This window comes from Lepus europaeus, chromosome 14, assembly GCF_033115175.1.
Source record: "Lepus europaeus isolate LE1 chromosome 14, mLepTim1.pri, whole genome shotgun sequence".
Taxonomy (NCBI): domain Eukaryota; kingdom Metazoa; phylum Chordata; class Mammalia; order Lagomorpha; family Leporidae; genus Lepus; species Lepus europaeus.
The window spans coordinates 26,232,970-26,254,830 of record NC_084840.1 but is presented as its reverse complement, the minus strand read 5'-3'; the positions used below and the strand labels follow the sequence as shown (position 1 = coordinate 26,254,830).

The 21,861-nt window shown below is 40.2% G+C and overlaps 1 protein-coding gene across 3 annotated transcripts in view; it reads right to left on the bottom strand.

Moving 5' to 3' along the window:
* Nucleotides 1–1,057: 1,057 nt before the first annotated feature.
* DTL (denticleless E3 ubiquitin protein ligase homolog) overlaps nt 1,058–21,861 on the bottom strand; it is a 52,446-nt gene continuing 31,642 nt past the window's right edge. For all 3 annotated transcript variants that reach the window (XM_062210308.1, XM_062210305.1, XM_062210306.1), the window contains 4 exons: nt 17,820–17,909; nt 14,304–14,439; nt 4,603–5,435; nt 1,058–2,975 (listed from right to left, as the gene is read on the bottom strand). In XM_062210308.1, the coding sequence (XP_062066292.1) occupies nt 2,877–2,975; nt 4,603–5,435; nt 14,304–14,439; nt 17,820–17,909 (1,158 nt within the window). In that variant the 3' untranslated portion in view covers nt 1,058–2,876. The remainder of the gene's footprint in view (nt 2,976–4,602; nt 5,436–14,303; nt 14,440–17,819; nt 17,910–21,861) is intronic.

Here is a 21,861-nt window from a genome sequence, read left to right as displayed (position 1 = left end):
CCCTATGATCCCAAATAATTTAATGAGTAGCTGGGTAATCTGTTATGTGGCATGACCCTAACCTAGGGCAGGTGAAGAACTCTTGGTAGATAGGTCAGCTGGGCCTACATGCAGCCCTTTACAGCATTAAGCAGAACTCCAGGTGCCGAACTGCTACATGGAGGATATTAACTCAGTCTTCTGAGTTAACCCAGCACGACATTCTCAGTCTCTCTCCTGACACACATTTGTAAAATGTTATCTATATTACCTAGTTGTAGAAGTGATTCTGTAACTTCCAGACCTTTACTTTAAGGGTAGTGTGAAAGGAAGCCAGACCTTCTTGGGAGCAGTGCAGCAGAGACACCACAGAGCAGCGGTGTTGTCTGCTACGATGATGGGCTCTCAGAAAGTATTTGCTGAGCCAACATGCGACCTAGAGGTAAGAACATGGTTACTGGCTAATTTCAAACTGGGGATTAAAGCAACATACACACTACACTTAAAAAGCTGTCTCCAGTCATCCACATCTGTGGTTTAAAAAAATACCTTCTATATAGCGTATCCCAAGTTTTAGTGTAGTTTTAAGCTATTAGAATTGGGGATGGGGGTGGTAAGCGGACTCCACTCTGAATCCCTAACAGCGTAGCTACAAATGATCTTGATTCATCATCTGTTAAATGTGCAGCTCCAATTAAAGAGACATTTTAAGGGACTAATTAGTCAACCCTCACAAAAATAAATTGTGGGCCTGTGTTGAACAGCCAAAAGAAAAACTCTAATACTGCACTGTAGCAATGTGCTTGGCACGTAATCAAATGGAAAACTTTGGGCTGGAAATACTTGTTTAGGAAAAGAATATTGCCCTACCCTCCATCAAGTAATCCAAGACATCTTAAATCTTCAAGGGCTGATGAAGAAAGATGTATTATAAAAACCCTTTCAACTTGAACTAGATAACATCTTAGGAACATTTTGTTTAGTGCACAAGTAGGAGGTATTACTACTATATTTTTTGTATAGACTGCTTTTGATTAATGTAAAATGCTCAGAAAAGGACATCAAATAAGGTAAAAGACTTTATTATTATTCAGGATCAGCTCAAAGTCTGACACTGACACAAGCAGGGATAATTATTATCTCATTACATTTGACCTTTGGCACCCATTTAAGTACTAGTTTTCCAAGTGGGACATGCTGCACCCACTAGACCCTGGGCACAGTTTCTGACAGTCACGTTTACCCCAATTTCACTCAGTAGTGCTCCTGGATACGCAGGGACAAAACCCAAATCACCTACTTATATTGATCGTTTTTTCATGAAATTTTTTCCTTCTTGGCTTTAAAAACAACAAAGTAGCATTATTGGCAGGTATTGATCACAAATAATACCTTCCCATAGCCCAACCCTCAAAAACCAAACATCAAATGTAAGTTGAATTCCTAAATATTCAGTTAAGGCCATGGTGCACTTGGTTTTGAACACTGTAATTCTAAAACTTCTCTTTGTTTTCCCTCTTTGGATAAAGCCAGGGAAAATCTATGCTTAATTGACCTATGTGGCTCTGGTTATTACAAGCTTTAATTTATAAGATCAAAGGAATTAAAGAGCTTCCATAAAAAAACAGGTTTTCAAATCATGACGAAATAGGAATAAAGTCTACACAGCCCTCAGAAATACGGATAAAATGAATCAAATGTTACAATTGCAAGTGGACTCCCTTCCAAGCACAGAGTACATGGAAAGTTCATAAGGCTTCTTTCTATTAAGTTACAAAAGGAAAAAAAAACATAAAACAAGGGTTCATTTTGAGATGGTCAATAACACATAATTGTTAAGATGTCTTGCCCATTAATTAATTTAGATTCAGTCTCTATATACTCTCTATTAAGTATCTAGGGAAAGCACAATGACTTTTTGTCTCAGGGCTATTCTAAAAGGCTATTGCTTTTTACGTACATGAAGAGAAAACCAAGATTTATTTTTCAGGTGTGAATATTTAGTTCAGAGCCATCATCTTTTATAAAAAATACCAACAGGAAATCATTACTTTTCTTAAAGTCTGATGTCTTATTTTAAAACAAGTTGTAGTCCCTAGAGAACTGAAGAGTTCTCCTAAAGTCAAATTCCAGCTTCAGTGTGTATGACTGCTGATTTACAAAACCTTTCTCCAGTAAATGGCAAAATCATAACCTCCCATACAAATGCTTGTTAAAAAATACGAGAACCTTAAATCTCATATGGAAGGTACTCTGGGAGAAAGATGGATATAGCTTTCTATTGTTGTTCTCCTCATTTCTCCAAAGAGCTGACATTTATCACTGCATTTAAAATAAAGACTTTTAACTCAAGAGATTGCATTTTAACACTAAACCAATATAAATGTACTTATCTGAACAGCACATTTTTATATACGCTTTACAAAGAAAACACAAAAGCATAGTGAAAAGATTATATATTTCAAATAAAATTATGCTTGTCTGAGGCAGAACCGATCTAGGGGTCTCCAGCAGATGCCTCAGGGAGGCCTTGCGCTGTGTCTTGCAGACACTTCCCTCTGTGTACAGTTTCATGGTAACAACACTCAGTTTCTTGCCTGCATAAGCTGAGGTGTCAATATTGTAAAGAAGTTGCATAATTTAAAAAGTGAAAAGTATTCACTCAAAATGCTACAAAATGACAACTTTATGAAATTTAAACCCAGCATTCACTCTGAAAAACAAACACTGTGTATAACACAACCAGTAGAAGAACCAGATCAGGTGCATTTCAGAGTTGGAAAGATTTTATCTAAAAATGAAAAGACGGCAGCTTTCTTAAAAACCAGAGTCACTCTGCTGCTGCTGTCATCTTGTTTTGGTGGACCAGGATTCTGTTGACTCACTCAGACTAGAACCTATAACTCTGTTGAGTGTTCAGGACTACAGAAGTCATCTTGGGATTTTCTATGGAAGTATGTACAGATTTTCCTCATGGAGCTGGGAGTAATGGTGACCTGCAAGAACAAAGTTGAGATTTCAGAGATTTCCCAAGACAAAAGTTTAGCTATTACCTCAACAATTAAAATTAAGGGGAACCTTAATTTAGGATGACTAGAAATTTATTTATTTTGTCATCCAGTTTTCAGTTGCAAATACTTCTGATGGCAGGGTCTCTTTTGGTTGATCTGTACAGGATGTATAGTAAAAATTTTGTAGATGGTGTGCAAGGAAAGAAGGCTTAGGACTTTTAATGTAAATAGTTAAGCCTACCAATAGGAAACAAAGAGGTTACAATTATTACCCTCTGTTAAATAAATAAGTAAATCAGCTTCTCCAATTTTTAAATAAGGTAGCTATTTAAGTGGTAGCAGTTACCCTCTTCTGAAGGTCTGCATTTTCATCACATAAAGAAACTTTAGCTTCAAAGAAACCATATGAATAGCACATTATTGTTTAAAGACTCTTTGATTTACGTATTAGTGAAAATAAGTCACTGAAATTAGTTATACTGCACATTCAGTTCCCCTGAAAAAAACAGGACTTACTCATAATTTTGAGGGAAGAAAAAACTTTCTCTAAGCCCCTCCCCCCATTTTCTGTAGGAAAAGTCCTGGTTGGAGACTGCGACTAAGCAGCCTTTAAAATATTTCTCAATTATCTTCCCTGAAATTACAGGATACATTTGATGAAAGCAGGTGGAGAACATGAACTCAGCCTATGCTTATCCAGCTTCTGCCCTTAGAAAAACACATGTGTTGATCTTGCCTCCTGGATTAGATTTCAATCAGCCTATGGGCTTCTCCTTAACACAGAACAAAAGCTACTACGAATTATGGTGGAAACTTCCTTGACCCACCTCTCCAAACCTGCAAACCAATGAGCAGAAGCATTCTATTCCCTCTGCTGCCCACTAGTCCCTCACAGCTACTTCTGTGACCATCATGATTATGCTTTTCAGGGTTCAAAAATCTATTTCTGCCAGTAATATCTATTACTGTTATTATCTAACTTAAATATATAAGCCAATGAAATACAAAATCTACAGAGATAAGAGGAAGTATGCTATTTTGTAATACTAAAAACACTGGTATGAGCAAGAGGATTAAAAATCGGGGAGAAGTCGTAAAAATCTAGAAGAATTCTGCACTTAAATTGCTTTGTAAGTATCCAAGTTTCACTGTATTTTAACTAATCACAAAATGCAATTACAAACTGGAAACCTACTTATGGATGCTGGCAACTTTTCCATGAACAACAGCTTTATCTATAAAAAGAGGATGGCATACTGTCTGACAGGAGAGGAGAGGTATTTTTGAACTGATATCCTGGAGCATGAGAAAGGCTTTAGGGAATCAGGCAACAGGGCTGAGGAGAATGGGCCTTGACGGGGGGATTTTAATGGGCGTAAACAGGGTTGCCAGATAAAATACAGCACACCCAGTTACATCTGAATTTCAGATAACAATTTTTTTTTACTATAAATGTTCCATACAAAATTTATCCTGTATTTTTATGTGCTAAATTTGGCAACTCTAGGAATAAATATTTACTTTCTTTTCTTGAGCATTCTGCCTCAAGAAGAGATCTGTGTCTGTCCACCCTCAAGCCAGGAAATGTGCTTTCCTACCACGGTTGCCTTACCGGGCCTGGTGACGTCTTTCCACTTTGCCGTCTGGAATTGGGTGTCTGGGACGATGGACTTCGTGGGGATGAATTCTCAGCTTTCCGTTTGGCTGCCATGGCCAACAACCAGTTTTTATTTTCTGGGGAGCTATTCTCTTTGCCTACCACTTCAGACCCTTCTCCACAAGGTCTCAAAGGAAGAGGTAGTGTTCCGCAGCTTTCTGAAACGTAAGGACTGACAGGAGAAGGAGGCTCTGAGATACTTGTGCTAGCTCCTTCAATCTTGCTTGATTTGGTAGGACCCAGAGTGTCTTTACTTAGGTCTTCCTGGTTACTAGCAAGGCAGCACAGATCCAAATGAAGATTTTCAACTTGGCCATCAAGCTCAGTCACACAGTTGCAACTCTTCACACACTTCTGTTTCACACTCTCTAGACAGCTCGAGTCTAGCCTCCGCTTTACTCTATTTCTAGATTCAGAACAAGTCTCTGCCTGGGATGACTTCTGGCTCACAGGAATCAGGGCCTTTCTTGGAGACATGATCTTGGTCTCAGAAGCAGGTGGAGTGATGGGAGGTGATGAGGAAGGTGTTCGAGTCACCCAGTTTCTAATAGACATCTTGAACGACGGAAGTGGCTTGGGAGAGACGGAGGAGACGGAGCCTCTTCTGTTGATGGGAGACCGGGCCTTGGCAGGAGGGGTTTTAATAGAGAATGTGGGAGTATTTGAAGGAAGAGGGAGGTCTCCAGCACAGCTTGGAGCACAAGCTGCAGATGATGGAGAGGAAACGGACGGACTGCTCTTCACCCTGGGAGCTTTGGCAGGAGTACTCTGGCTACTTGTTACTGTTGCTGAAAAAGAGAGGATCATGAAAACCAGAAGTGAAAGCCGAACAGAGTCCCTAAATTCTCATCAAGGAAAATGACATCTGATCCAATCATCCAAAGGTTGGTTTACCAGTAAGTAGGTTATATGTATGTGATTCCTGCCACATTGATTTAGCATTTTCTTTTCCCTAATTGCCAGCTTCCCAACATCTTATTGCAAAACAGACACCTATAAAAATCTAGAAAATACAGAAAAATTTCAGAGCACCCAGGTAAACCACTGTTCGTATTTTTCTGTATTTGTGCATATAATATATTATACATTTCACATTCTTCAAAGAGTATAATGTATATGCTACTTGGTAATTTTTTATCTGAGAAATTTAATTTTTAAGTTGTATCTACAGGGTACAATGTGATGTCCTGATATATGAATACAATGTGGATGACTATATCAAGATAATTAACATGCCCATCCCCTCACATACTCATTCTTATGTAGCAAAAACTTTACATCTACTCATAGCAGCTTTTGAATATACAGGATATTATTATTATCTGCATTCACTGGGCTGTATCATAGACTCCAGAATTTATTCCACATATACAAACACTTATATGTTGACATAAGTGAAATTTTGTACCTTTTGCCAGTATCTCTCCAGTTGCTCCCCTTGATTATCAGCCCCCGGTAATCACTGCTTAGTTTCTATGCGTTGGACTTTTTTAGATCCTACATATAAGTGGGATCAGGTCATATTTGTCTTTCTGCCTGGTTTATTTCTCTTAACATAACATCCTCCAGGTTGCACGCATGCTGAAGACAAGACTCCCACCTTTTTAGGCTGGAGAGTATTCTACTATGCATACGTATCACAGTTTCTATCCATTAGCCAACTGATGGACACTTACGCTGCTTCTGTATCTTGACTCACTGTGAAAAATGCTACAGTGAATATGAGCATACAGATTCCCTCTTCTACACACTGCTATCACTCCTCTGGATACATATCCAGAAGTGGAGCTGTTTGAGCACATGGTAATTCTATTTTCAGTTTTTTGAGAAACCTCTATACTGATTTTACCAATACTCATTACCTTTTGTCTTTTTTATAAAAGCCGTTCTAGCAGGTATGGTGTGATATCTCATTTTGGCTTTAATTTGCATTTCCCTGATGATTTTCTTGTACTTGTTGGCCTACGTTATGTATTCTTTTGAGAAGGTCCTACGTCCATTTTTATCCATCAGCAAAGGATTCCAACAGTAAAGCTGTTAGGTTGTTGATGCTGGGCAAAGAAGCACTACACTGCACAAGGATTCTCAGCGAAGCACAGGTCTAAAACCTGGCACATTCTCTTACTGTGTGACTTATGCCCAATTCTGCATCTCCTTGGACTGTTTCCACATTCAGTGGAGACAGATTTTAACTAGATAAGGTGACTAGCCCTCACGTGGCTTCTCACCTTAGTTTACAAATGACTACTGGGGCTGGCACGGTGGTGTAGCAGGTAAAGCAGCTGCCTGTGACGTCGGCAACCCAACTGGACACCAGTTTGAGTCCTGACTGCTCCACTTCCAGTCCAGCTCTCTGCTCATGTGCTTAGGAAAGCAGCGAAAATGCCCCAAGTACTTGGGCCCCTGTACCCATGTGGGAGACCTGGAAGAAGCTTTCAGACTGGTCCAGCTCCAGCAGTTGCAGCTATTTGGGGAGTGAACCAGCAGATGAAAAATATCTCTATGTAACTCCGCCCTTCAAATAAATAAAATTAAATTAAAAAAATTTTTTTATTTATTTGAGAGGTAGAGCTATAGACAACGAGAGGGAGAGACAGAGAAAGTCTTCCATCTGCTGGTTCATTCCACAAATGGTCACAACGCTCAGAGCTGGGCCGATCCGAAGCCAGGAGCAAGGAGCTTCTTCTGGGTCTCCCACATGGGTACAGGGGGTCAGGATGCTTGGGCCATCTTCCACTGCTTTCCCAGGTCATATCAGAGAGCTGGATAAGAAGAGGAGCAGCTGAGACTAGAACCGGCACCCATAAAGGATGGCAGCACCGCAAGCGGAGGATTAACCTACTGCACCACAGTATCAGCCCCAATAAGATAAAATCTTAAACAACACAAGATCATACCCTACCCCTATGGAAAGGACTTAGTAAAGGATCCTGTCCACAGAGCCGCTCCTCCATGTTTTACAGCTTGACTGCTGTCATTACTGCAGAAGCAAAGAAGCTTTCATTTGCTGCACTCTCAAGTGCAGCTCAACAACAGTCACTGCACTGCTACCACAGACATTTGTTCCACTCAAGTGGGCTCAAGTGTACACTTAGGGTTCAAAGTTCTACTGTATATGCTGAGTCTAAGGCCAGGTTAAGAGAAGAAGAAGAGCTGGGCTAGTGACAAACCAGGCACCAAAATTTCTGATACTACCACGGCATGGGCGGGAGGTGTTTTTGAAAGGTCAGCAGGAAATGGATGTATTTGAAAGTTGGGGTATGTCCTCTTCCTTCTGGATGTTATGATGCCAAGATTTTTGCTAACTTTGAAGATTAGAAAAACTCAGTCAAATTTCATTTACTTTCATCTTTCATTTATTTGAAAGTCAGAAAAACTGGTTCACTCCCCATATGTCTGCCAAAAGCTGGGGCTGGGATAGTCTGATGCCAGGGGCTGGAAACTCAATCTGGGTCTCCCACATGGGTGGTAAGGATTCACATACTTGAGCCATTATTTGTGGCCTCCCAGGAAGGTGTGCATTAACAAGATGCTAAATAGGAAGGGGAGCTGGGACTGAGCCTAGACACTCTGAAAAACAATGTGGATGTCCCAGATGGCAACTTAATGGGTTGTACCCCTAATTTTTTTTAAATCAGTAACTAGGTAATAAAGTAATAAAATTAATAAAACTTCATTGTGAAGAAATTCAAGCAATACAAGGGGAAGAGAGCGAAAAGTAAACTCTATATAACCCCTCATTTCACTCAGATTCCTGTGCATTTCACAATTTTCTGTCTATTACCACATACAAAAGTATATGTTTATCATACCTTAAAAAGGAAAGCAAAACTAACAGATTACCCTATTCCAATGTATGTTTTGCAATTTTGCTCTTTTATCTTTTTCTCTGTAAATCTTCACATGGGTGTACAGCATTTTTAACAGCTGCACAATATGTCACTACGCTGGCTTAACATTTGACATGCCATTTCCTAGGTTACATACTTAGATCAATTCCTTATTGACCTGAAGTGGTATATAAGATCTGATGACACCACAGCATAGACTGGGTTACTGTCCTAAAGGCTTCCTGACAGTCAGCTCCTTTCAGGAATTAGAGCTTCCTAATAATCCATTTGCAGCTTCTTTCTCTATGAAGGTTTGCCACCTGGCCTTTCAGTCATCATGTGCACGCCCTGCTGCTTTAGGGTCTTGTTACAGAGATACTTTCTGCTTCCTAAACACGCTGTGTACAGTCACATTTCTGTTTTTGTTCATGTGGTTTTCTTGCCAAGTCTTCCCCTTCGTCAGGCAAAAGCTATTCTCATGTTTCAAGGCCCTAGTGACAATGTTAACTGTACTGTGACGCATTCCCAAACTTCTTTCCTCTTTCCCCATGGAGTTCCCAGAGCTCTTTGTTTATAGAGCAAGGAGAAATGTTTGAAATGTACCATCGTTTTCGCATCTGCCTTCTAGACTGTGCGTCTGGAGGGCAGGTGAGGTTGATTTACTCATCTGCAGATCTAGCACAGATCCAGTGTCCCCCATAGTGCCTTGTAAGGAATTACTAAACACAGTTAAACTTGATTACTGTTAAGAAGGGGAAGGGTGACGTTCCAGGCATCAGAAAACTGACTGTGAATATCCTGCTGACTGTGAGACTGAAGCAGGCATCTGAGATGGAAGAGGTAAGACTTCTTTCTCTTTAAAGTAAGAATAATTATCTCTGTCACTCAATAATGCCTACACTAGAGGTTCTCTACCCTTGCTACACAACTTCCCTGGAACTTTATAAAAACACAGGTACTTACTCTCAGAGGTATTGAATCAATCACTGGGGACACACCAACTTTAAAAAAGTTCCACAAGTGTTTGTGATGCAAAGCGAAAGAATAATACTAGTGATAGAGCAGATGCTGGCTGGGAAAAGTAGGGCAGAGGGGAAAGAGGTTGTGCCTTTGCACATCAAGTCTTCCAGTTATTTGTTAAAAAGGCCAGAAGAGAAGAAATGAAGCCCAGGAGAGCAACGAAGGCTTGCAGAAGCAATTAGAAGCTTGGAAAAGCAGAGATACGTAATTCTCAAGATGGCAATAGGGACAGCAGCAACCAATCTGTTGCTGGAAGTTTCCTAGGAGGGTCAAATGGCCCAGGTATCAGCCTTTGGCACCTGAGTCAAGTTGTAGTGCTCTTTAGAGAATCCCTAGCCTCATCCAGAAATGGAGGAATCAAGGCATAATTTGAACTTTAAATTTCAGTTTAGGTGTTAATGTGAACTTTGTTTTGTTGTGTTAGGCTCCAAAAGATGCAGTATTGCAGAATGGCTCTAGCCATATGCCAGACTACAAGGGTTCCAATTCTGGATCTACTACAACTTCATAGCTATTTTAATGGAAGGAGGGGACCCTAAATTCAGGGGAAAAAAACCAACTTTTTTTTTTTGGACAGGCAGAGTGGACAGTGAGAGAGAGAGACAGAGAGAAAGGTCTTCCTTTTTGCCATTGGTTCACTCTCCAATGGCTGCCGCGGCTGGCGCGCCGCGCTGATCCGAAGCCAGGAGCCAGGTGTTTATCCTGGTCTCCCATGGGGTGCAGGGCCCAAGGACTTGGGCCATCCTCTACTGCACTCCTGGGCCACAGCAGAGAGCTGGCCTGGAAGAGGGGCAACTGGGACAGAATCTGGTGCTCCAACCGGGACTAGAACCCGGTGTGCTGGCGCCGCAAGGCAGAGGACTAGCCTATTGAGCTGCGGCGCCGGCCGAAAAAACCAACTTTTAACAAAATATTGGAAATAAAACATGTAATGAATAGATTAGCTAGGTAAACTGTAGAACACTTACTCAATGACATATTTTAAATACTGTTTTAAAAAAGATAACCTATAGTGTTTCTAAAGACATCATATTCAGTAAAAAAAATCCCCAAGAAACCAAATGTATATATAATCTAACTATGGTTATGTTAAAAAGGAATCTCTCACACAAAGGCGGAAAAAAAATCTCAAAAAAGTAATTGAAGTGTTAGTTAAAATTACGTGTACATGACAGGAAGACTCATGGCCCTTTCCTCATGACTCTTTCATTCAGAGCATCCAAAATGAGGGAGAAAAATACAAGCGAAGATAGGCAGAGGAAAAACAACCCAAGTTCACGGATCAAAAAACTTAAGATGGCAATACGTCCAAAACTGATCTAGAGTCAATGCAATTCCTATCAAAATCCCAGCTGGCTGGGGTCGGTGTTGTGGCATAGTGGGTAAAGCTGCCACCTGCAGTGCTGGCATCCCATATAGGCACGGGTTCATGTCCTGGATACTCTACTTTCAATCCAGCTCCCTATTAAAGGCCTGGGAAAAGCAGCAGAAGATGGCCCAAGTGTTTGGGTCCCTGCCACCCACGTGTGAGAGTAGAATGAAACTCCTGGCTCCTGGCTTTGGCCTGGCCCAGCCCTGGCCATTGCAGCTATCTAGGGAGTGAACCAGTGGATAGAAGATCTGTCTCTGTATCTCCCCCCATCCCACCCTGTAACTTTGACTTTCAAATAAAAAACAAAAACAAAAGCAGCTGGATAATTTGCAGAAACTGAGAAGCTCATCCTAAAGCTTTAAGATCCAGAATAGTCAAAACAATCTTAAAAGAAAAACTAAAGGACTCAATTTCCAGATTTCAAAACCCACTGCAAAGCTACAGTAATCAAGCTAATGTGGTTCCAACATAAGCATATAAAAGGGTACTTTAAAGTTTGTAGAAAAATGAAATTAAAAGACAAATTGTTTTTGATGCAAAAAATTTTGAAAGCCACATCGTACTTTCACAATATATGAGTTTCCGTGAACATTTCAGACTCCTCTTATGCATCGATTTCAATTTTTTTGCATCAAAACAAACATATCTTTTAATTCAATGGGATAAACAATAATCTTCTTAGAAAACGATGCCATCCACATGCAACAACATCTAATCAAACACAAAATAAATTCAAAATGAATCATCATAGCCCATAAACCAAACATCCCCTACAAGAAAACTCAAGTTAAGCTTTGTGACCTTGGGATAGGCAATGGTTTCTTTGATATAACATCGAAAGCACAGGTGACAAAAGAAAAACATACATTGTAGTTAACCAAAATTAGGTTTTCTTATTTGAAAGGCAGAGAAGGACATGATGGATAGTCACAGAGATCCTCCAACTGCTGTTTTACTCTCCAAATGCCCACAATAGCTGAGGCTGGGCTAGGCTGAAGCCAGAAGTTTGGGACCCATTCTGGTTTCCTATATGGGAGGCAGGAACACAACTACTTGAGCTATCACTTGCTGTCACCCAGGTGTACACTGGTGGGAAGCTGGACTTACAAGCAAAGCTATGACTTGAATTCAGACCCTTGATATGGGAAAACATTGAAAAGAGGAGGCCGAAAACTGCTAAAAATAAACACACAATATTATTTAGATAATAGACACAGATATCAAAAAATCAACTGAGAAATTTGAAAGTATATGCCTCTGGGAAAGGGAAACTATGGGGGGCAAAGGATCTGGGGACTGCTCTTTGTCTTATTTATCCTGCAGAATCATGATTTATTAAACTGCTAACACTAATAAAATTTCAAAAATTAAGACAGTAAAAAAAATAAATAAGACAGCATCAAAGACTTCTTAGAAATTAAATTTAGAGCAATGCAACCCCTCCTGAAGTCTAGTCGCAGCTCATAAAGTGAAAGAATAAATCCTTAAAGAAAATGAGTCTATATACTGCTGTCTCACCTTCTACTCCAACAATCCTTCCTCTTCAGGAGCCCTCAATCCATTGATAACACCTTTTTTACACCGTTCCCGACCACGTCCTCACCACCCTCTGAAGCCAGGTTAAATCTCAGCATCAATCACTGTAATCATTCTCTTGCATCCATCTTTAACCTCTATGTTCTTCCTCAAAACCTGACTTGCTGAACCACATTGGGTACTCACTTTCAATGAATAGACTGCTGGCCTCAAGCTGACTCTTCATGCCCAATAATGCTAATTTCCTATTCTATTTACTCTTCTCTTCTGTCAATGATCATTTTAGACTCTTGTGTCTTCTCAAATCTCCCAATTCTTTATTCTTCCCCCTAATCCTTATTCTTAGTTGATCATCTTCATTTGTATTTCACTGACAAAATAAAGCCATCAGATTAAAAGAAAGCTTTCATAAGTTTTGACCATCCTATCTCTCCACTTACTTCCATTGTGCACACATACTTCTATTCTGCCTTCTCTCTCATTATCCACATTTCTTGCAATGGCATACTCTCCTACTTCTGTATTACAGTATACTCTCATGTTTCCTCGAGGACACTGCTCCACCACATTTCCTTGCATCAATACTCCTCCTCCATATGAGATCTTTCCAATCACATTAAAAAATTGCTAGTTTTTCTTTCTTAATACTAGAATAAAACACCCACCAAACTTCAACTCCTCCAGCTACCCATTCCAGCAAATTTCTTTGAAAGAGCATCTATGCTTGCAATCTTCAAGTTCTTTTCTTCCTTCATCCTGAATGACACCAATCAGGCCACTACCGCTTCACATTCTCATCAAGGTTTCCAAACCCTCCACCAATGCCAGACCTAAAGTTAAGATTTTAAGCTTCTTCTTCTTCTTTTTATCCTAATTTATTTGAAAGGCAGCATTACAGAAAGAGGAGAGGACACAGAGAGAGATTAGTCTTCCATCCACTGGTTCACTTTCCAAATGGCCATGACGGCTGGGGCTGGATCAGATCGAAGCCAGAGCCAGGAGCTTCCTCTGGATCTTGTGGGTGCAGCAGCCATCCTCTGCTGCTTTCCCAGGTGCATTAGTAGGGAGCTAGACTGGGAAGTGCAGCAGGCCGGTCTTAAACTGGCGCTCATATGGGATGTCAGTATCCTAGGCAGAGGCTTTAACATGCCACACCAGAAGGCCAGCCCTGTTCTTACTTTCTTGTTTTCATTCTTTTTCTAAGCAATTACTTTTAAAAATTTTTTTTTTTTTTTTGGACAGGCAGAGTGGACAGTGAGAGAGAGACAGAGAGAAAGGTCTTCCTGTTGCCGTTGGTTCACCCTCCAATGGCTGCTGCGGCCGGTGCACCGCGCTGATCCGAAGCCAGGAGCCAAGTGCTTCTCCAGGTCTCCCATGGGGTGCAGGGCCCAAGCACTTGGGCCATGCTCCACTGCACTCCCAGGCCATAGCAGAGAGCTGGCCTGGAAGAGGGGCAACTGGGACAGAATCCGGTGCCCCGATCAGGACTAGAATCCGGTGTGCTGGCACCGCTAGGCGGAGGATTAGCCTGTTGAGCCACGGCGCTGGCCAGCAATTACTTTTATTTGACATAGTACATTTTTATTCTTTATCTTGCTTATCCCCTCTCACGCTATTTACATCTTTGAGATTTTTGATTCTTCTGTTCATTGTTGAATCCTTAGCCACTAAGAACAATGCCCAGCAGATAGCAGGTATCCAATAAATATTTGTTGAATAAATCTATTACTGTATTCCAGTGCTTTGTGTAGATGATAAACTTAGTAGTGCTCATAAAACATTTATTGAAAACAATGCTAAGAAAATAGTACTTTTCTTTAAAAACACAACAAAACAAGATCAAATCTAGCTTACCACTAGTCAAACCATAAAAAACAGAAAATTCATGATATCCTTACCTAGTCCAGCTCTTGTCTCTTTTTTCTTCTGAGAGGCCCAACCCACTATGGAAAGTTTATCCCCTCCTGGTTTCTCCTCTAAGCCTCTATTTAAGCGCCAAATTTTTAGTGTATTGTCATCAGAGCAGGTAGCAATCTAAAAAGGAGAACCAGGAAGAAAGTTTAAAACTTGCAATCAAATATTCACAACAAAGTAAGAAACAGATGTATCTTAAGGACTCATGACTGGAAAATTATTTCAGTAATATCTGAAAGATCATATAAATTCATTCCTTATTTACAGGAATCTTCCCAAATTTCCAAAGAAGTTGATATTCCCTAGTTTTGTCTTTTAAACATTCTGCCGCTATGTCATTTGTTACCAATCATTTCTTACTTAATTTAAAGCTCTACTACAAAACCAGACACTTTTCATTCTGTTCTCTCAAGGAGCTGGGCAAGTCTTTATCATTCTATGTAAGAATGAAATATCAAGTTATATCCTTTTTATTCTTTCTGCTAAATGGTAAATTAATGTGTATTACCAATATTCTGTTTCTGCAACTTCTGATTGCTGCATGTTCTGATTTACTGTTAAAGTAATAGGATCATTTCCAAGATTGTACTTAGCTCATGACTTCAGTAAGCCATGACAAGCAGAATCAAACTGTTCCTTTGAGATTCTTTTTCAGATAGGTAAAGGAGCAATCTGGGAAAACAACAAGTTCACCAGGCTGAAAGAAGTTAAAAATAACCTTTGCCCCTTTAAAAAGATCTGGCTATTCCTGATCTTGGTCCCAAGCCTTTTATGGCAGAGAAAGTCCAGCTTGAAGAGCTTGTGGCAAATGGCCACTGGTACCAGAGTTGTTCCCCAGCATTTGTTTATATAATTTCTCTATTTCAGTCACTAAAGAGAGAGAAAAAAAGAACACACATTCTCTTAAGTCTTGGTCCCCAAGAGACTGGCAGCTTTTTCCTTTCCTTACTGGGAGGCCAAAGGAAGATACACATATTTAACTGCTATAGCAAGAAATGCTTGGAATCCCAGAGTCACTAGACAGTCTATTAACAGTAGTTACTAACAGAGCACCTGTATTGCATCTGGCAGTTCATATTTTTTTCTACTATTTTATTCCTACAATATCAAATAATCTCATTTGGAAACCAGAAACAAAGTTATTTGCCCAAAGTCACCACAATTAAGTGGCAGAGCTAGAATTCAAACTTTAGTTTCTCTTATTCCAAAAGTCAAAACATTTTTTGAAAAAATCAACCAACCAACCAACCATGCTCTACTTCCCTAATCCTAGGCTTGGGACAAAATTACTTACAAAAGACTTAGCTTAGTGTGGGTAAACAGCTCTGCCATTTACTTTAAGTCTTTTTTCATAGAAAATGGGATAATACATGAGGGCTGAAAAAAGTCAACAGTGAATATTCAAAAACCATTCATCTTAGAAAGTTCCATGAAGATGCAATATTCTACCTTAAAAGCAGAAATTTCACTGGAAGTTACATGGAATCTCAGTGGGATGATGTCATTAGGATGTAATTACAGACAATTAAGGTAATAATTAAAAAAAAAAAAAAAGGGAAGGTCTGCCATGAGGCTCACCACAGAAATGGTAACAGGGGTATGAAAATAAAGAGGAGCTGGTGCTGTGGTGTAGTGGGTAAAGCTGCCGCCTGCAATGCCCATACAGGCACCGTTTCATGTTCCAGCTGCTCCACTTTGATCCTGCTCTCTGCTTTGGCCTGGGAAAGCAGCAGCAGATGGCCCAACTACTTGGGCCCTTGCACCCACACCGGGGACCTGGAAGAAGCTGCTGGCTCCTGCCTTCGGATGGGTGCAGCTCTGGCATGGCGGCCAACTGGGGAGTGAACCTGTGAAGACCTTCCTCTCTCTGCCTTTCAAACCAGTGAGGAAGCTACAGCTTCATGTGCAAAGGGAGGGACTTTTTTTTTTTTTTTTTTTTTGAGAGGCAGAGTGGACAGTGAGAGAGAGAGACAGAGAGAAAGGTCTTCCTTTTGCCATTGGTTCACCCTCCAATGGCTGCTGCAGCTGGCATGTTGCGGCCAGCGCACCACGCTGATCCAATGGCAGGAGCCAGGTGTTTATCCTGGTCTCCCATGGGGTGCAGGGCCCAAGCACTTGGGCCATCCTCCACTGCACTCCTGGGCCACAGCAGAGAGCTGGCCTGGAAGAGGGGCAACTGGGACAGAATCTGGTGCCCCGACCGGGACTAGAACCCGGTGTGCCAGCGCCGCAAGGTGGAAGATTAGCCTATTGAGCCGCGGCGCTGGCCTGCTCCACTTCTGATCCAGTTCTCTGCTATGGCCTGGGAAAGCAGTAGAAGATGGCCCAAAAGTTTAGGCCCCTGCACCTGCACTGGACACCTGGAGGAAGCTCCTGGCTCCTGGTTTCAGATCCGTCCAGCTCTGGCCATTGCAGCCATCTGGGGAGTGAACCAGCAGATGGAAGATCTTTCTTTCTCTTTCTCTCTCTCCCTCTGCTTCTCTATAACTCTGCCTTTAAAATAATAAATCTTAAAAAAAAAAAAAAGAAAAAGAAAAAAGAAAAAAAGAAAGAATGTGAAAGACTAGTTCTCGGCCGGCGCCGCGGCTCACTAGGCTAATCCTCCGCCTTGCGGCGCCGGCACACCGGGTTCTAGTCCCGGTCGGGGCACCGATCCTGTCCCGGTTGCCCCTCTTCCAGGCCAGCTCTCTGCTGTGGCCAGGGAGTGCAGTAGAGGATGGCCCAAGTCGTTGGGCCCTGCACCCCATGGGAGACCAGGAGAAGCACCTGGCTCCTGCCTTCAGATCAGCGCGGTGCGCCGGCCGCAGCGCGCTATCGCGGCGGCCACTGGAGGGTGAACCAACGGCAAAGGAAGACCTTTCTCTCTCTGTCTCTCTCTCACTGTCCACTCTGCCTGTCAAAAATAAAAAAAAAAAGAAAGACTAGTTCTCATCTTAGATTTTAAGATGAAATTTTAGTAAGTAAAATGTAACTCTATACTTATGAAAGGAACAAACCCAGTGAACCAGGAACTCAGCCTTATTCCTCAGCTGATAAGCTCCTCAATTGGTACAGAAAAGCAGACTATGTGAGTAATGTTGATATGGTTTTCGGATGACCTCTAGACCTTTCACATTCCCCTTTAAATATTAAAATCTATCACTCTCTAGGCAAACCTGAGGAATATCTGCAAATTGGTGATCCACTTTTTAAAAAAGATTTATTTTTATTTATTTGAAAGGCTCAGGGAGAGAGAAAGAGATCTTCCATTCTCTGGTTCACTTTCCAAATGGCCACAACAGCTAGGGCTAGGTCAGACAGAAGCCAGGAACCATAAGCTTCCTGTGGATCTCCCATGTGAGTGCCAGGGACGAGGTTTTTGGCCCATCCTTTGCTGCTTTCCCTGGCACATTAGCAGGGAGCTGGATGGGCAGTGAAGCACCTGGGACTCAAATGGAATGCCAGTGTTGCAGGCCGGCCCCAGTAATCTATTTTTTAGTTACACAGACATGTTTACACACCTTTGTGAAGTCGGATGGACACCAGCACACAGATGTGACCTCTTGAAAATGACCTAGGAGTACAGTAGGAGGATGCCACGGTGTGGAGACCTAGCCCAAACAAAAAGAAACAAGTCAGCATAGCAGTGTGAGGTCTCCCAGATACAGGCTCTGAATCTCCCTAATATGCCTTAGAGAGCTTCAAGGTTGTCACCTAAGGCCCTTACCACCTGTGGTTACAGTTCAGAAAAAAGAATTTCCAACGGATAATGAAGGATTTCTGCTAACAAAACTGAGACGACAACAATTAAAATAGGCAAAATATGTTCTTAATATGAACTTGGAAAGTTTTTATTTCAAATCAGGACTACTTAGTTATACATCTTTACTAAAATTCAAGACTGTTATTTTTCCTTAGCCCTTAGCTGGTAACTTTCTTTCTGGACAGATGAATCTCAGTTGCTAGGTAGTACACTTCAAGTGCACAATTTAGTCCTGTTTTTATATATTTTTATATAGCCTACATATTTTCAGATCTTCTCATCAATTACTTTCAGAAATACTTAACTGTGAATGCTGAAGGTACCTGAAACATGCTACCTGCTTGTTTAGGACAAGAGAGAGAAGATACACTGGCTTTTATCAAAAACCTAAATTCCTTTCACTTTGAGCTGGACAATCTTCATTTTGAAGGGGCAAACACTTCATTTTACTAGGTACTTCACTGGTATACTTTGTGGAACATTTTTTTAAATTAATTTGCTTAAAAAATTTTCAATTTTCAAATTAAGTCTTACCATATTTTAATACAGTTTAACTCATAAAGAAGGGTCACATCATACTGTCCTATACATATGACTAAGAATGTGCCTTTCCCATCACCACAAGACACCAGTAAAATGCATTTGACAGCATTGCACAGCTGACTCACCCTAGAGATGTCAATCCCCTTTGCAGGAATCAGCACAGTAAGAAGTACACCTGACAAAACGATGACCATTAAGCTCCCTGCTTATGCTCTAGGGAAAGTAGTAGAAAATGGTCCAAGTTCTGGGCCAATGTACCAATGTGGGAGACCCAGAAGAAACTCCTGGTTCCTGGCTTCGGACTGGCCCAGCTCTGGCTGTTGTGGCCATTTGGGGAGTAAACCAGTGGGTAGACAATCTCTGTCTCTCCCTCCTTCTATCTCTCTGTAACTCTGCTTTTCAAATACATTTGAAAATAAATAAATGTTTCAAGAAAAATCATATGCCCATCAATACAATCTATGAACATTTTTGCATTCATCCATAGGGATCTCAGAGAAAAAAGACACTTGGAAAATTTTTTATAATTTGATAAGTTATTAATAATAATGAAAGCCAATTGTTGATTGAGTATTACCAGCTGGGCAATTTACACAGCCTTAAAAGTGACAGAGAAGGCTCCTAAAAAAGTTACACGGAATTAATTACTATATGGCCTAGCAATAGTACTGTTAGGTATATGTCCCCACGAAAATTGAAAACATGTCCATACAAAAAACTAATATACAAATGCTCACAGCACTTTTATTTATCAATTCAAAAAGTAGAAACAATTCAAATGTCCACCAACTGATGAACAGATACATAAAATGTGACCTACCTACACAATGGAATATTATTCAACCATAAAAAGGAATGAAGTACTGATAACCCTGTAACATGGGTAAAACTTGGTAACATTATATTAAGCGAAAGAGGTCAGAGACAAAATGCCACATATTGTATGATTCCATTTATATGAAATGTCTGCAACAGGCAAGATCAGAGATAGACTGTAGGTTAGCAGTTGTTGAGGGCAAGGGAATGGAGAGTCACTGTTAAAGGGAATGAGGTTTTTTTCTCGTGTGATAAATGTTGGAATCAGAGTGGTGATTGCTACACAACTTGATGATTATACTAAAAACGCCTGAGTTGTCTGTTTTAAAATGAGTAGGCTGGCGAATCTGATGTTACATGAATTCTATCTCAATAAAAAAAAAGTGGGGGAAGAACATTGTAGGTTGACATGAAAAACATATCTAGTAAGTTTTTATGAATTTTACTCATGGGCACTTTGATAGTTACTTTACAACTCCTTCAAAGATTAATTTCCTCTAATAAAAATCAGGTGGATTTTAAATCTTTCATTTTCATTTGCTAAGTTTTTACTTACTGCCACTTTGTTACTATACATGATTTCATCTTTAAAGCCCTCCTTTCCTTAAGGTGGAAGGAGACTATTAAGTCCCAGGAACACTGACATCCGTGTACTAGGAGGATGGTGAGGAAAAACTGTCCTTTTTTAATATATTCTACTTTTTATAGAACAAAAACCTCAAGGCATAAGGAATCCCAAAGCTACAGCTATGAAGGTAGTGCTAGAGGTAAATAACTCTTAACGTACAGACCTCAAAAAGCATTTTATGGACTTAAACATGTAGAAACGATCAGCACTTTTCCTCACAAAACCTCTTACTGTGCCCAGTTGGAAACCAAATCTAATCTTTATTTTTGCCATGAGATCATTTACACTTCCTAAAGTGTCAGGCTCAGTGTTTCGCCAGTCAGCGGTAGAATGACTGTGCCAAATCAGTTTATTTATAGCCACTTCAGTACTATTCATTGGCTACATTAGAAACAAACCAGGGAAAAGGGGGTGGGGTGTGGGACAATGGGTAGGAAATTAAAAAGCATATTAAATCTTTGTATTTTTAATATTGGGCCTTGGCACCTGAGACTGTAAATTTATTACATCTCCCCCTAGTGGAGTTGTAATAAGAATTAAAAGGCCATTATTTTCTGTCCTAAGATAAACACCTTCCTTTCACTTGTTTTCTTATGCCCAGGGACTTGTTAACACAGAAAAAATTCTAATGCTTAAAAGAATTTTAATTTCTTGAACATGCAGCAAAGTTGTAAGACAATCTAACAGCAAGGATCTTCAGTTTGTATCAAATTGCTTATAATTTAAAACTCCTCTCCTCCCCCCTTTTAGCATGGAAAAGAAAAACTGAGCAACCTCACTAGGCAATTTCAATTTTAGGAGCAGTAAGCTTGCCAGAATCTCAAATATCAGGGCCTGTACACAGAGTTATGTGTGGACAGGCAGGAGAACATCATGTCTAAACCACGTCATTCAGCTGTGACATGTGACCCAGCCTAGGAATTCAAACGGTCACTCATGTATATGGTGGCCACTGACTAAATGTTTGAATATGGGTTAGAAACAACAGCCAAATATCTTTTGTGAGTATCTTTAAAGGGAAGAAGTATAGCCTCAACCCTCATTCCCTGAAACGAAATTTTAAAAAGGTTTTTATGCTAGATAAACTTTTAAGAATTGGGAAGAAAACAATACATATGTATGTATTCATAATACACAACATATATATAGGAGTGTACTTTAAGAAGTTTGTGGAAAAATGGAATTAAAAGATAATGTGCATTTTCCATGAACATTCTGAACTACCCTTGTGTGTGCACAAAATATATACGTAATTATGTATATGTACAATTTTAAAAACTGATGTGACTTGATTTTACAGAATTACCAGTACATATGTATTTCCTACACAATCCCCCTATTATGCTTTTTGGTATGTCTGAAATTCCAATTGTTTCAAAGAAGGAAATTTCAAAAGATAAAGACTTGCAATAGGAATAAAATTCTCTAGTTAAGTTGGAAGCTAAAGTAAAGAATGGAATGTAGGTATGATAATGAGGAAAAGCAAAAAATTAGCAAAATAAGAAGCATAAGACCAAATTTGAAATTCAAAATTTAGTATAGCACTCAGAAGCATTAGTGCTAGTGACAAGCACTGTTAACAGGCAGGCCCAACATAAAAGCATCTTGGCTAGAACAATATCTCCACCTTGTGATCATTTAGGATATTGTCACTGAAAGCTTTTAATAAGGTCATGTTGCATTTTTGCAACTCTATGTATATAGAAACCACTTTTGTTTTTTTAAATATTTCCCCCAGGACATTTTCTCCCTAGGGCTTCAAACTGAAAGCTTTATATTTCTTAGTTCAGAGTTGTCACTTTAAGAGCTACAA